The following is a 14,473-nucleotide window of genomic DNA, read 5'->3' as shown; positions in this document are numbered from 1 at the left end:
AGTGTGCTAGACCTGGGAGAACATCTGGCAGCAGAACTGTGGATCAGGCAGGAGCTGCAGAACAGCAATTTTATGGAGGGATGGTGGGTCTTACGCACCGAAATGAGAAGCGTGTGGTGACAGACAGTTCTACAGCAAGCACTGCACAATGCTGACAATTGTGCTACTAAAAGCGCCTGCCCAAAAGAGAAACTTTTTTCACTCTATGCTCGTCTCATGCAACATTTCACTTTTATGCAAATCATTTTTCTAGTGGTGCACTTAATGCTGTATAATTTACCTACTATTAGCATACTGCATGAAGCGTTAACTCACTTTGTCAGTGCATGATTAAAGCAAGTCTGCTAAAATTTAGCACACACCCATTTACTAGACAAGGGGAAAATACCCCAAAAAGATCAGATCTGACATCAGTTACAGAAAGGGTAACCTCAAGCAAGGACTATCCTCCTTTCAAGATACCATCAGATTTCATTCCCCTGTGCTGCATGCTAAAAAGGAATTTTAGCATCAGAAAACTTACGTCTGAGCTGAAAGTCATGTAGCAGCCAAGTGTGGGCAATCTAGGCCTATGGTCTAGCAGGAAACTTGATCAGCAGAGGGATACTTAAAGCACTTACAATACCGGCAATACTAGACACAAACGTTCAGTTATAGTTTTATCATATATCAAGGGAACATTTTGGAGAAAAGAGAGCTATGAGAAGAACAGGAAGAAGTTAATGCAACTGCAACAATACCTAAGAAGCAAATACTGTTACAGATGGGATGAAAATGTTTTTAAATGTAAGAAAAGGCCCTAACAGAAGCAACTGCTGTATCCTAAGCACACTTTGCTTCCAATGTAACTTTGGAAGCAGAAGCCGAGGGGATGTGGCTCAGGAGCTTCATATTTCAGTCTGCTGTTGGCAGGGCTGGGATGTGTTACAAAGGTCGTGTGCTGGGATTCAGAAGGGGCAGAGGGATTCAGTCGTGGAAGAAATATTTCCACCCCCACTTCTCAGCTAGCAAGGCGGCCAGCACTTGTCCTTGGAAAGGAGGGAGCAAAGCTTGAAAATTAAGGAAAATATCTGCCTACTGCTATGAAGTTATGCTATAGATTTAGATGTACTCACCAACTGAAACTCACTCCTGCGACTGAAAGCCTCCTTGATGCCAGAGTCCCTCCAGAGGGACTGGAGCGTTGGCACATAAAGCTGGAACGTGGCCGAATCCACGGGCACCCTGGCTTTATTGTCGAATGCCATCAGAAACATCCCATGCTTCTCATTCTCTGAATATTGCCAGGGAATTTCTAATTTGTCTCGTGCATCAACTAGAACCCTGGTACCCTACAAAAGAAACAAAATTGGGTATAATTAATCAATACTATTTCACTTATACATGGTATAAGTTAGAATGGATGATTAATTCAAACAAGGTACTCGTTTCATGCGTTTCCATCAGTATATAAGGTAGAAGGTATAGAATAGCAGAAAGTGAATGAAAAAAGGCACAAAGTCATGATAACTGTAAATGCAGAACCACATTTTAGTGCAATTAGGGCAGGATTCAGTGACATACATTTATTAAAAGTGCAATTTTATAGTATCAATTAACAGATCTACCCAAGGGGCAGTGAGGAGTTTCTGCTTTGAGAGCCAAGGGCTGTAGGTACTAGTCAAGCTTTAGGGCAGTTAGTAGCTGGGTTTAAAAAAAAAAAAAAGTTTGGATAAGCTCCTGGAGGAGAAGTCCATTAGCTGCTATTAATCAAGTTGATTTAGGGAATAGCCACTATTACTGGCATTAGAAGCATGGAATCTACCTAATGTTTTGAGTACTTGCCAGGTTCTTATGGCCTGGATTGGCCACTGTTGGAAACAGGATGCTGGGCTTGATGGACCCTTGGTCTAACCCATTATGGCAACTCATGTTCTTAATATGGTACAGAATAGCATAAACAGTCTGAATTGAAGGCAAGTACAAAGTACCATATCTATTCGGTCTCACTGTGCAATTCTATCAGGCCCAGATATTTCGTAAAAAAAAACCCCAAACCAAACTATATATTCATATATATTTTACTCTATTTCTTCATCCATTGATCAACCTCAACAAAAACTAGTCTCTTGCTTCGGTCAAATTAAGAAGTGGCTTGAATCCAATAAACTAGCCCTTAATATTAGTAAGAACTTTGTTTTACTATCACGCACTTCTCCTGAGAATTACCCTAATTTCACCTTGGATAATCATGTTATTCCTATTAAACTTCAATCAATTTGGTTATCATAGAAGATTCATCACTATCACTCGCACATTAACTCTAATTCAGTCTTCATACTTCAAAATGCAGATTCTTCATTCTCAAACTATTTCTTGACTGCACCAACTTTTGTACAGTGACCCAAGCTATGATGATATTCCCATCCCTGGATTATTGCAATGCATTGCTTCTCTGTCTTCGCCAATCTCGTTTAAAAGTTTTACAACTCATCCAAAATTCTGCTGCATGTTTTAATTGCCAATGTTTCCTCTTGTGATCATATAACTCCCATCTTAGCCAGTCTTCATTGGCTTCCAACAAACAGAATGGAGAGTGCGGTTTAAAATTCTCTCATTTTTAAGGCTTACGATCTTGCTCCTCCTAGCATCCAAGGATTAGTTAAAAAAATATCTACCTTCTTGGTACCTATGCTCTTCAACAAAATTGTTTAGAAGTGCCATCTCTCTTAAGATGTTCCACTTATCTGAATCTGGAGACAAGATATTTAACATAGCAGGCCCTTCTGGAGGTGATTAGACTAGAAAAGGACTCTGCTCATTTTAGAAAGCTCTTGAAAGCCCACTTGTTTGGCTTCGCTTTCCCTACCTAGTCTGAGGATTTTAATGTTTGCTTTTGCTGCTGTGAATTCATCTCAGCTTGTGTTTTACTTTGTGTGTGTTATCTGCTGAGATTGGTGGGTCAGCGGGTTATACATAATGTAAATAGACACTGTTTCACTTTTAATGCAGTTGTAGTGGGTTTCTGGAATATCCAAATTATATTCATACAAAGGCTATGACTTGGAATAAAAATATAAGCCACAACTTCCTGCACTCCAAACAGCATTTGTTACATATCTCTGTAAAATACTTGTTAAAAGCAATACAAACATATTAGAAACATACAGCATCGTGTTAAAACTAGGTCAATCAAGATGCCAGCAACAAAATGCCTCCATAAATAAGTTCAAGTAATAGAGAAAATAGTTAAGGTTCATGACCTTGCATACAGTAATTTACAAACATATATATTTCTTTACCTACAGCTTCCTTTTAAATGGATAATCAATATAGGTCAATGGAGAATGTATTTGTAGTAATCAGTAAGAATAGGCACATCAACCATGCAAACTCAAAAAGGTGACCAAGGCTGAGGGTATAGAGAGGCAATGTAATAGACAGTGCCGACAATGACAGCATATAGTGCTCTATGCCAGCGGTGGGCAAACTATGGCCCGCGGGACAAATCTGGCCTGCCGAAGCATAAAAGTTACATTATGTGCAGCCCACACTGTGAGGCAGAGAAGAAGAGAGCCCGTCCTGCCCTGCTGTGCCATGGGAGTGATGTGTCAGTGAGGGTCCCAAGCCCCGCCAGCAGGAAGAGGAGTGGCGCAGTGCAGAGACCCCCACCCCCACCAACAAGAACAGGCCTTGCATGGTGGAGGGCGCAAAGTAAGCCAGGCTTCCAGCAACCAGCCAGTGGGAAGAAGACCTCAATGCTACCGGCAGGGGAGATGCATGGTGGGAAGGGAGTGAATTATTCACCACGAGGAAAGGGAGTGGGGAAGAGGTGAACGACTGAGGGGGGACAGGAGAAAGTGGAAGAGTTTGAGAGTGTGTATTTCCACCACAATTTCAGGGTGACTGGAAAGCAAGAGTTCATAGATATGGAGAGGGGAATTATCCTTAGTTTAATTGGGTGTTTGGTGTGTCTGTAGCTTTAAAAAATATTTCATTTTTGGGAAATTTAACTTTTCATCCTTATTCTTAATGATATGTTCTATTCCTCATGTTTTGAAATATTATTCATAGTTCATGATTGATTTTGTATTTCTTGATTTATGAGGAATAGTGATTTCTATTTTTCCATTACCCTGAATGTAATCTGCTTTGAAGTGCCTGAAAAAAGTGGAATATTAAAAAAAACAAAACTGAGTTAAATTAAAAAAAAAAAACTTTGAGTCTGTTTCTGTAATCCCTCTGAAACCATCTGAAAGGAAAGGACTTCTGAGGCACAGAAGTTATTCTCTCCCCCTCTCCTAGATCTCTTACCATCCTACCCTGTTGTGAGCCAAATATTTGCCTTCAAAGGGAAACCATCCTGGATGCCTTAAGAAAAAATGTCACCCAGCCACTTCCTTAGCCAGAGGTCCCCTTCAAGTAAGATCCTGTGTGTTATCACCAGAGCAGACATTGCTACCGAGTAGAACCACCACCTAGTGGGTGAAACAGTAGATTGTGAACCAGAGAAACTAAGAGTTCAAATTCCACTGCCACTCTGACCTTGGGCAACTCATGTCACCCTTCACTGTCTCAAGTGCAAGCTTAGATTGTACACCCTCCGGGGACATGGATATACCCACTGTCCCAGAATGTAATCCACTTTCAAATGGCTAACCAGTCACAAGAGGCAGAATATAAAAACACTAAATAAGCAATATCCACTAGAAACCTGGTTACCAGTGTTCTCAACGTGGGAGACGTGTGTCTTTCCCTGACATCAGGTTCTCTTTCCAGCTGCTGATTCTATTTTCAGAACAGCTCTGGAAATATAAGTCAAGGACACTACAACCTGCAATATGGCCCCATTAAATGTATAAATATTTGAGCCTGTCATGTGCCTATACATTTAGTAACATAGAAATGACGACAGACAAGGACCAAATGGTCCAACCAATCTGCCCAGCAAGCTTCTTATGGTAGTATCAGCCGCACCGAGCAGGTTACCCCCATGTTTCTCTTAAGGGCAGCAACTGCTGCTCCGTGCAGTTATTCTCAAGCCTTGTGATAACTCATACAAATTTACTACAAGCACAATTTTTACTGATGAGCCTTCCTGAAAATTCAGACAGTGCTGTTTAACCTTCTGTAGAAGTAGTCCTTTGTTTTTTCTCTTACGTCTGACATCAGTACCCCAAGACTGTTCAAACTTTTTTTTTTTTTTTAAATTCAGAAACCACCAACATGAGCCCTATCCCTCTTTCCGGCCCACCCCTCACCAAAGCAGAGAGCAATGCTGAAGTTGTATCGAAAGAAACGAGGTTTACAGGTCAAGGGTAATAATCGCATGCCTTCTGTTAGGGGTAGTAACTGCTGCTCCGTGCATGTTACCCCCATGCTTATTCCCTGATATGGTAAAAGTCGGGGCCTTCCATTGCTTGCTGTCTGAATCCAATTCTGCTTTCTGTTGAAGCAGAGAGCAATGATGGAGTTGCATAAAGGCTTATTGGTTAAGAATAACCGCCACACCAGCAAGTTACCCCCAAGCACTCTTTTCTTCATTTCCATCCTCTAGCCTTTAGGGATCCACAGTGCTTCCCATACCTCTGAATGTTTACTGTTTTCATCCTCACCACTCTCTCCGAGAAGAAATATTTCACAATGGTTTTGAGTCATCCTCTCTGGAATTTCATTTCTTGACTCCTAAACTGATTTCTTTCCAAAGAACAACATTTGGCATTGGTGCATCATTAAAACCTCTCAGGTATCTGAAGAAGGTCTGAAACATCTCCCCGCACCTCCTCTTGCAGGTTATGCATATTCAGATCCTTCAGCCTCTCCTCATAAGTCTTCCGATAGTGACCCCACACCATTTTGGTTTCCCTTCTCTGGACAGCTTTCATCGTGTCTATCCCTTTTGAGATAAGGGCTCCAGAAATAAACACAGTAAAGAATGAGGCCTCACCAAGGCCTTCTGCACGGTGATCACCTTTTTCTTACTGGTTATGCCTCTCTATGCAGCCCAGCATTCTTCTGGCTTTAGCTATCAGCTTGTCATTTGCCATCTTCAGATCGCCAGGCACTTTCACCCCTTATATGCACATCAGTCTTTCACCCCCCCATCACACACAGCTCTTTTGGATTACTACAACCCAGGTGCATGATTCAATGCCAAGTAGTACAATCCAAGATGCCAAATATTCGACCACTCTTTAAGCTGTCTTAAACCACTTTTCATTCTCTACTCCTTCAGGCATGTCCACTCTGTTGCAGATCTTAGACAAATCTATCCCTCCTGCAATGTGCTCACAAAGATATTGAATAGAACCAGTCCCAATAGGCAGTCTGTTTAATAGTTCTCTCTTTGGAGCAGGTTCCATTTATCATTACACACTATTTCCTGTCAGTCAACCAGCACCCACTCCCAAGCTTCTCATGGCATTCACAAGCCATGCAGGACAGTATCAAAAGCTTTGCTGAAATCCAAGTAGATCACATAGAGTGCTCTTCCTCGATCCAATTCTCTCGTCACTCGATCAAAAAAAAAAAAAATCAATGTTCAACAGCGACAAGTCATGGCTAGATACGAGATTACATTTGTATACACCATCTAGAAATCTTTGATTGGCAAACAAGGGTCTCTTCTCTGTTCCCACCATTCAAACAAGTGCATCTAGGAGAAGTTAGGGAAAGGGCAATATCAGTAGCAGGGCCCATATGCAATAAAATGCCAGAAACATACAGGCTTGCTGCAGATAAATGGTTTAAAAAAGGGCTTAAACACAATGTTACAAGGGTAACAGTATGTGGTATACAAGTTAGTGACAATATTCCAAAGGCATTTAATTTAGTCCATATATACATATTCAGTGATGCTGTGAATTTTGATAGCCAAGCTTTAATGGTTTGTGTCTTCCTTCAATAGTCTGATCAGTTTAGGACACTCTGAAAGGCTCATTTGCATCTATTTTCTCTATAATCTCCCTAGTCACACTGTGGTATCTGGAAGGCCACACCAGAATAAAAAGTTGCTTTCCTGTCCTTTGCCTGTAAATACCAGGTTAATAGCTCTGTCAATGCAAAAAACGACTGCCTAAATCTGAGTCAGGGACAGGTCCCATTCTGGCTCAAGGATACTGAGTTTTGCTAAGCATGAAATCAGGTAACAAGAACTCTGGGGCAGAAAGACTAAAAGACCTAGGTAAGAAGCTACTTCATATTTGCCTTGAAACACAATGATCCATCCCAAAATAGAGGGGTCCAACATCTTTAAGAGTCACCTCCCAACTTCCTGGGATCTTATCAGTTCCTGCCTGCAGCTTTTTGCTTTCACTCTGAATCTTTATAGACCAGTCATATTTATGCAGCATTGGCAATACTCACCCATTCACCACAAGCAATAGAGTGACTCCGTCCTCTTCCTGCCCTCATTTCAGAAACAGCACGGAGCTCTTAAAACCAAGTGTTGATTACTACTCATTCCTGGCAACTGGTATCATAGAAACCTTTGCAGTGGATACACCAGGGTTCTTAAAGTGCAGTCTTCAAGGGACACAACCCAGTCTGGTTTTCAGGATACCCAATAAATATGCAAGAGATTTGCATGCACACTGCCTCAATTGTATGAATCTCATTCACACACATTCATTAGGAATTTCCTGAAAATCAGATCAGCCTGCGACCCTCAAGGACTGAACAAACATCGCTGGGATGCACTTTTGTTCCTGCCCCCCCAGCCCTCTCTCTTAGGACATTCCAGAATACTACTGCCTGTAATTTCAGTTTCAGCCTGCAACCATCCTGTGTTCTTACCTGGTCTTGCAGTGGCAAAACATGCAGGGACAGAAGTGGCTGCAATCCCATGGACCCTTTCAAGCTCTGATATCCCTTCAGGCTCTGTCGGGTAGATCCGCCCCACACACACACACAATCACCTTGCTCTTCAAACAGCTCCTCACCCACCACGAAGCAATGGCTGCACATTCAGATCCAGAAGAGAGGTCCCCACTTCCGCATGCTAGCAGAGCAACGGGAAAATTGAGGGAAGAGGCAGCAGAAAGAAGCCCTGGAGTGTCTAGCAGAAGTATAGAAGTGTGATAAGAATGGGAGGAAAACAGGCACCATAGGAAGTAAGAGTGGCGTTGGTATGAAGTGCTGTATTCTATATAGCACAGACTTGCAGAGCTATAAAGAGTATTTTACTGGAAATTTCTCTGCTTCAAAAGAAACTGTGCTTGATGTTCTCTGCTCATCTGGAAGAATAATTAAGAAAAAAAAAACAACTATTAAAAGCACACATTCTTTCCACTGCTGATGTGCCAAGTAGTTCAGTTTATAGATAGAGACCCAAAATACTCAAGTATTTACTGTTATCTTTTAATGTTTTATTAGTGGATACTCTAATCAAGCAAAATTTTTCTACACTGATTTTTTTTTTTTTAGTTAAAAAAAAGTTCCCAGAATGGTTATGGTATAAAGAAAGCCTACAGCAAATGTATATTCAGCTCTAAAAACTCAAGGGTCTAAGCAGACCATCACAGAATCTAGGAGACAAATGTGTCATTGGCATGTTCGCATACAAAGGATTGAAGAATGCTCAGTATGTTCATGGAGTGCAAACATTAAAAAAAAAACTTACCCATTTCCATTTTAACAAGAAGCAACATTATTGGATTACAGCCAAACGTTTAGTCCAAAAAATATAAACAGGATACATTGTTAAGTTAATGAATCAAGCTAAGATAGAATGCATTCTCTGCATTTTAAAATACATTCTGATGTTTCTATAACTTTTCAAGTCCTGTTTCAATTTAGATCTATGACAAAAATCCATTATCCAGAGCCAAACACTGACATACAAGTGTCAAATGGGAGAAAATTCTCTTTCACTCAAAGCACAATTCTGGTCTGGAATTTGGTAAAGACAGCAGGCATAGCGGAGTTTAAAAAACAGTCAGGCCAAGTTCCTAGAAGAGACGTCCATAAACTATTAACCAGACAGGCATAGGTATTAGCAAAACGGGCAGATACGTGTGACCTGGATTGGCCACGGTTGGAAACAGGATACTGGACTTGATGGACCCTCGGTCTGACTCAGTATGATAATTCTAATTTAAGAGATGCTGTCCGATTCACCAAATTATAACTTAAAACAGGCAATGCTGGACCAGTGCCTTGGCTCAGCTAACCTGGGGTCAGGTGCTCCAGAGGCAATGCTAGACCCAGAACAGAGAGGTTCCTTGAGCCTTCAGGGACAAGAGTTCCTGGTAGCACCTGGGGTGGAAGATGAGGGCTTAAAGAGGGGAGAAAAGATTCTGAACAGGAACCGCTGAAATTGTTCTGATTGGAAGTGGAGTTACTTTGTCCTTATCAGTTTCTGCTAGGTCATCTCTGTCAAATATCTTGGAAAGTTTGGTAGCAAACATGCAGCTAAAAATGTCAGCCCACACAGGCTTTGCTGCCCTGTAGGACTATCTGGATTATGCTTCTCTCATGTGCAAATTCCAGCTTTAAATCCAGTTAACTACAATTCTCTTGCTCACTTCAATTTCTCCTTTAGCAGATGCAAAAAAAATACAAAACCCACTGTCAAAACCTGGCCACACGCAAAAAGTGAGAAAATCACCTGCTCTAAGAAATCAACAGTACAGTATAAAAGTCTGAAAAAAGTGAAGTGAAAAACTTTGTAAAAGCTTGACTTAACATTTTGTTTACTTCCAATATTCCTAACTAAATAAAAGTGTAACAAAAGCACACTGTAATAAAACACACAAAGTTCAGAAAGGTCACAAGACTCAAGAGGAAGGGAACTGTACAGCAAGGTTAATGTTTAATCTAAGCTTTGGAGATGCATAGCATTCATGAGACTGGTGGTGTGACAAAAAAGGTTTATTTCTTCTGTTCCTGTAGTAGGAGTATACAGCAAAAATAAGGAAGCGACTAACGAGAGCCTTATGGCACAATAACCAGAAAAGAACTGAGCATGGTTTGCCCATTAATCCCACACGAAAGTGGACCAGATAGGTACAGTATCACCTACTTTGGCGAGACCTAACAGCTTTTTAGGAAGAGGAGCTCCTCAAGGATCAGGTTCTGGGACCCATTTCTGGTCAATATCCTTTGCGAGTGATATTGTGGTGGGATTAGAAAGTCAAATTTGTCTTTGTGGATGACAAATAGTAGAGGCTAAAACGGCAATGGACAAAAAATAAATAAATAAATGGCATGAGTTAAACACAGAGAATCCTTACTTTTAAGAAGTGAAGTAATAGCAGAAGCATGAACTAGAAGCACCACAGACCCTGGAGGTAGGCAACAAGGGTAATTTGCAGGGAGCAGCAGTGCTATGACTGCACCCTTAAGGTGGCTGGGGTAACTTGTATTGAAGAGGAGGTCTGAAATAGCCTACCAGCAGAGATGGAGACCAGCACATGGAAAGATTCTGGGCATGCAACTGATAGAGGGAGGGGCAAATACTGGTGCTAGGCTGCATATGGGTGGCCACATGTTTACATAACCAGCTGGGCCAGTTTGTTACTGTATGAAACTGTTCGGTCCGAGGACCTTTACATGCCTAACAGTAACAGCTTTGCATTGTCCTAGCACTTCCACTACAATCCATTCTGGTTCTTACATCCCATTAAGGCTGAGTTTCACAAATATTTACAGGCTTCATTCTTAAACTAAACTAGATTTTTCCACCTTGGTAACAAAACAAAAAACAACCTAACACAAAGTGCACTTAGCTAAAAAAAAAAAAAGAAGATGTTACATGTTCTAAAGAGTGAGGAAATTATAGATGATTAGCCAGGACCAGAAGGAAAACCATGGTGGCCTAAGAGACTTTCTAATCTATGTCACAGCAGAGTCACAATCCACATTGTATATAACAAAAATATACCCATAACCTAGAAATCAAGTGTACTAACCTCACACCATGCAAAACATTTGATTTTGACACCAGAGATCATTTTAATTCCATTTGTGAAACACTTATCCAACAGCTGCAGGCAATGTACAACAATTAAAGCAATATATAAAAACATGCAGGAGACGACAGAATGAATATAGAATCAGAATATGTGGACAATATACAGCAGTCATTCAGATTTCCTATACGCAGGGAGCACAATGTTCAGACGAGTTTACCTGGGTAGCTGTTAAATCATTTGGGTAAAACGGCCCTCTTCCCCATTGAAACAACATGGGCACACAAGTCTCGTAAAGGGACAGGGAGAGCAGACAACACGCGGGAGTTTAATTCTGAAATCCCTACAGACTTTGCACCCATGTTGCCAGCTGGCCCACAGGAAATCTGCAGGGATTCAAAATAGCCCCCCATAAGCAGCATTAGGAAAAACAGCAGCGAATGTCATACTTAAATGCACACCTGAACAGAAAAATGTTGAAAGGAATGTCTTACTTCAGGATCTTCAGTGTTTGCCATCTGCTAACCAAGTTATAGATACAGAGTCCTGATCCACCTGCCTCTAGCAGCAGTCAATTCAAATAACTGCAAGTTAAAGTAATAGGTGATCCCAAAAAAAATGAGCTATACTTGGCAATTAGCCTGACCCTAAAAACGGATAACTATTTTCAAGAAAGAACTCAGAAATGGAATTTCAGACCTATTATAGTTAATTTGTAACTTATTAAAATCATCTGTTCTACCTGAAGATGGGATAATGGCCAATGTAACCCTGATATTTAAAAAAGGCTCCAGGGGTGATCTGGGAACCTACAGAGTGGTAAGCCTGATATCAGCCAGGAAAAATCATTTAGATAGACATGGTCAGCATGGATTTACCCAAGGGAAGTCTTGCCTCACAAGTCTACAGTTTTTTTTAATTTGTTTTTTAAAGATATGTGAACAAACATGTGACCAAAGGTGAACCGACAGATGTGGTGTATTTGTCAAATGCCTTCTGAAAATCCAAAGTCCCTCATGAGAGGCTTCTAAGAAAACTAAAAAGTCATGGGATAGGAGGCGATGTCCATTTGTGGATTACAAACTGGTTAAAAGACAGGAAACAGAGAGTAGGATTAAATGGTCAATTTTCACAGTGGAAAAGGGTAAACAGTGGAGTGCCTCAGGGATCTGTACTTGGACCAGTGCTTATTAATATTTATAAATGATCTGGAAAGGAATATGATGAGCGAGGTGATCAAATCTGCAACTGACAAAGTTATGCAGAGTAGTTAAAACTCAAGCCAAATGTGATAAATTGCAAGAGGACCTTTGGAGACTGGAAGATCTGGCTTCCAAATGGCAGATGAAATTTAATGTGGACAAGTGCAAGGTGATACATATAGGAAACAATAAGCCCTTGCTGTAGTTACAAGATTTTAGGTTCCATCTTAGGAGTTACCACCCAGGAAAGATCTAAGCTTCATAGTGATTAATATATTGAAATAGCTCGATGTGCTGTGGTGGTCAAAAAAGCAAACAATGTTAGGCATTATTAGGAAGGCAATGGCAAATAAAACTGCTCCATGGTGAGACCGCACCTTGAATACCATGCACAATTCTGGCTGTTGCATCTCAAGAGATAGTTGCACTGGAGAAAGAGCAGAAAAGGACAACCAAAATAAGGGGTATGAGGAAAGGCTAAACAGGTTAGGGTGTTCAGCTTGGCTGAGGTGGGATAAGATAGAGGTCTATAAAATAATGGAAGGACTTGAACAGGTTAATGTGAATTAGTTATTTGCTCTCTCAAATAGGACTAGGGGGCACTCCATGAATTTAGCAAGTAGCTCATTTAAAACTAATCAGAGCAAATTCATTCACTCAACGCATATTTAAGCTTTGGAATTCATTACCAAAGGATGTGGTTAACGCAGTTAATGTAACTGGGTTTAAAATAAGGTTTGGATAAGTTCCTAGAGAAGTCCATAAACTATAAACCAATAAGGAATAGTAACTTGGGATCTATTTAATGCTTGGGTATTTGCAACTTGGCCACAGGATGCTGGGCTTGATGGACCCTTGGTCCGACCCTGTGTGGCATATCTTATGTTCTTATGAAACTTCTGTATTCCAGCAGCACCATACCTTATCTCTGTACTGTCTCCCTATTTCAGAGCAGAGCACCAACACTGCATAACAGATATTCTAATACAAATTCATTCACAAGCAGGAATGTGCTTGTGGGGATTTGTTTTTTTTCCCTCCATTTTTTCATTTGATTTCATTTTAAAAAATGTTTGTGTACATAGTTCCAGGTACAAAAATACTTTATATGCACACAACTTCTGATGGGCTTTTTTTGTGCAAAACTAAGAACAGCATTCATAAACTTCGAAAAATGAATGCAAACAAATTATTTTTGGATGAACTGTTGATTTCATCCATTCCATACCATACATTCATTTCAAAATGAATGCACATCCCTATTCAAAACTGAAAGAGTAGAGCTAGCTACTAGGAAATGTTCTAGCAGGGAGATATAGGAAAACTAGATGCATTTGTACAAAGTTATGTGAATATAAAAACTGGGAACATTAATCCTGCTCTGTCTGAAATTCTCTCCAACGCCACCACAGAGACCTCAGCATACTGGACTGGCCCATGCCAAAAATAAGCTAGGTAACATGATCCCAACTAACGCTTGACAGAACAGGCAGCCTGCTTGGAATTATGGGAGCTGCAGAGCTCAGGAAATAAAGGACCAGCTTGGAGTACAGAGGCACATTATAAGCTACAGTAGTTGAACCCGAGCAACTCAAAGCAAAACTATTCTTAGCTATTGATCAACCACTTGGATAGAATAAAACGCACTAGCAACGCAGCTAAATTACTTGACCGCTTTTTGGCTACGATCCAAGCTAGAAGGATGGGTGTTAAGAATCTGTACACTATCAGGGGGAGTTAAAATCCTGCCACCTGACATAATTAGGGCTTCAGTGATGCAAAGACCAATGCCAAAGCAGAAGACTTACACACTCTGCTTAAAATAAGCAATTTGGCTTTTATAAGCAGCAATAGTTGCAAAATATAACAGAAAAGTGTTCTTACAATATTAAAAGTATGAAAACTGCATTAAAAAGACTATTGCTAAGAGATGGGCAAACTTTTGGGCATGAAAGCCATAATAAGGAATGACTCCTGTCAAGGGCCAGAAAACATCCTGTGGGCCAGTGGTGACCCACAGGCCATAGTTTGGCCATTTCTGTGCTCAAACAATGCGATCCACAAACTCAAGATTTTATTTATTAGTGGCTTTTATAACCCACCTACATCTAGGCAGTGTACAAAAATATATACATAAAAATCCACACACAAAAGAAAAATAAAAAAATAGACATAACAGCTCCAGGATAGTCTTAACTACATGCCAACAGTATCAACAAAGTCTAAAAAAACCACCTGCTTCCGAGTGCAAAACTCCACTGCACACCGCACAACCCTATCACACCAGTGGTGAACTGGCTGCCAATTCCATACAGAACAAAATTCAAGACGGACTTACAAGACTCTAGGAGGAGATAGACCTATATACCTGAGCAAAAGGCT

The 14,473-nt window shown here is 40.6% G+C and overlaps 1 protein-coding gene across 1 annotated transcript in view; it reads right to left on the bottom strand.

Annotated features, from left to right (window-relative positions):
* GNA12 (G protein subunit alpha 12) overlaps window positions 1-14,473 on the bottom strand; it is a 58,520-nt gene that overhangs the window by 29,558 nt on the left and 14,489 nt on the right. Inside the window, exon 2 of the mRNA XM_029576956.1 lies at window positions 1,116-1,331. Within this exon, the coding sequence (XP_029432816.1) occupies window positions 1,116-1,331 (216 nt within the window). The remainder of the gene's footprint in view (window positions 1-1,115; window positions 1,332-14,473) is intronic.

The sequence above is a fragment of the Rhinatrema bivittatum genome, chromosome 14 (genome assembly GCF_901001135.1).
Source record: "Rhinatrema bivittatum chromosome 14, aRhiBiv1.1, whole genome shotgun sequence".
Classification (NCBI taxonomy): Eukaryota; Metazoa; Chordata; class Amphibia; order Gymnophiona; family Rhinatrematidae; genus Rhinatrema; species Rhinatrema bivittatum.
This window is presented reverse-complemented; position numbering and strand designations above follow the sequence as displayed.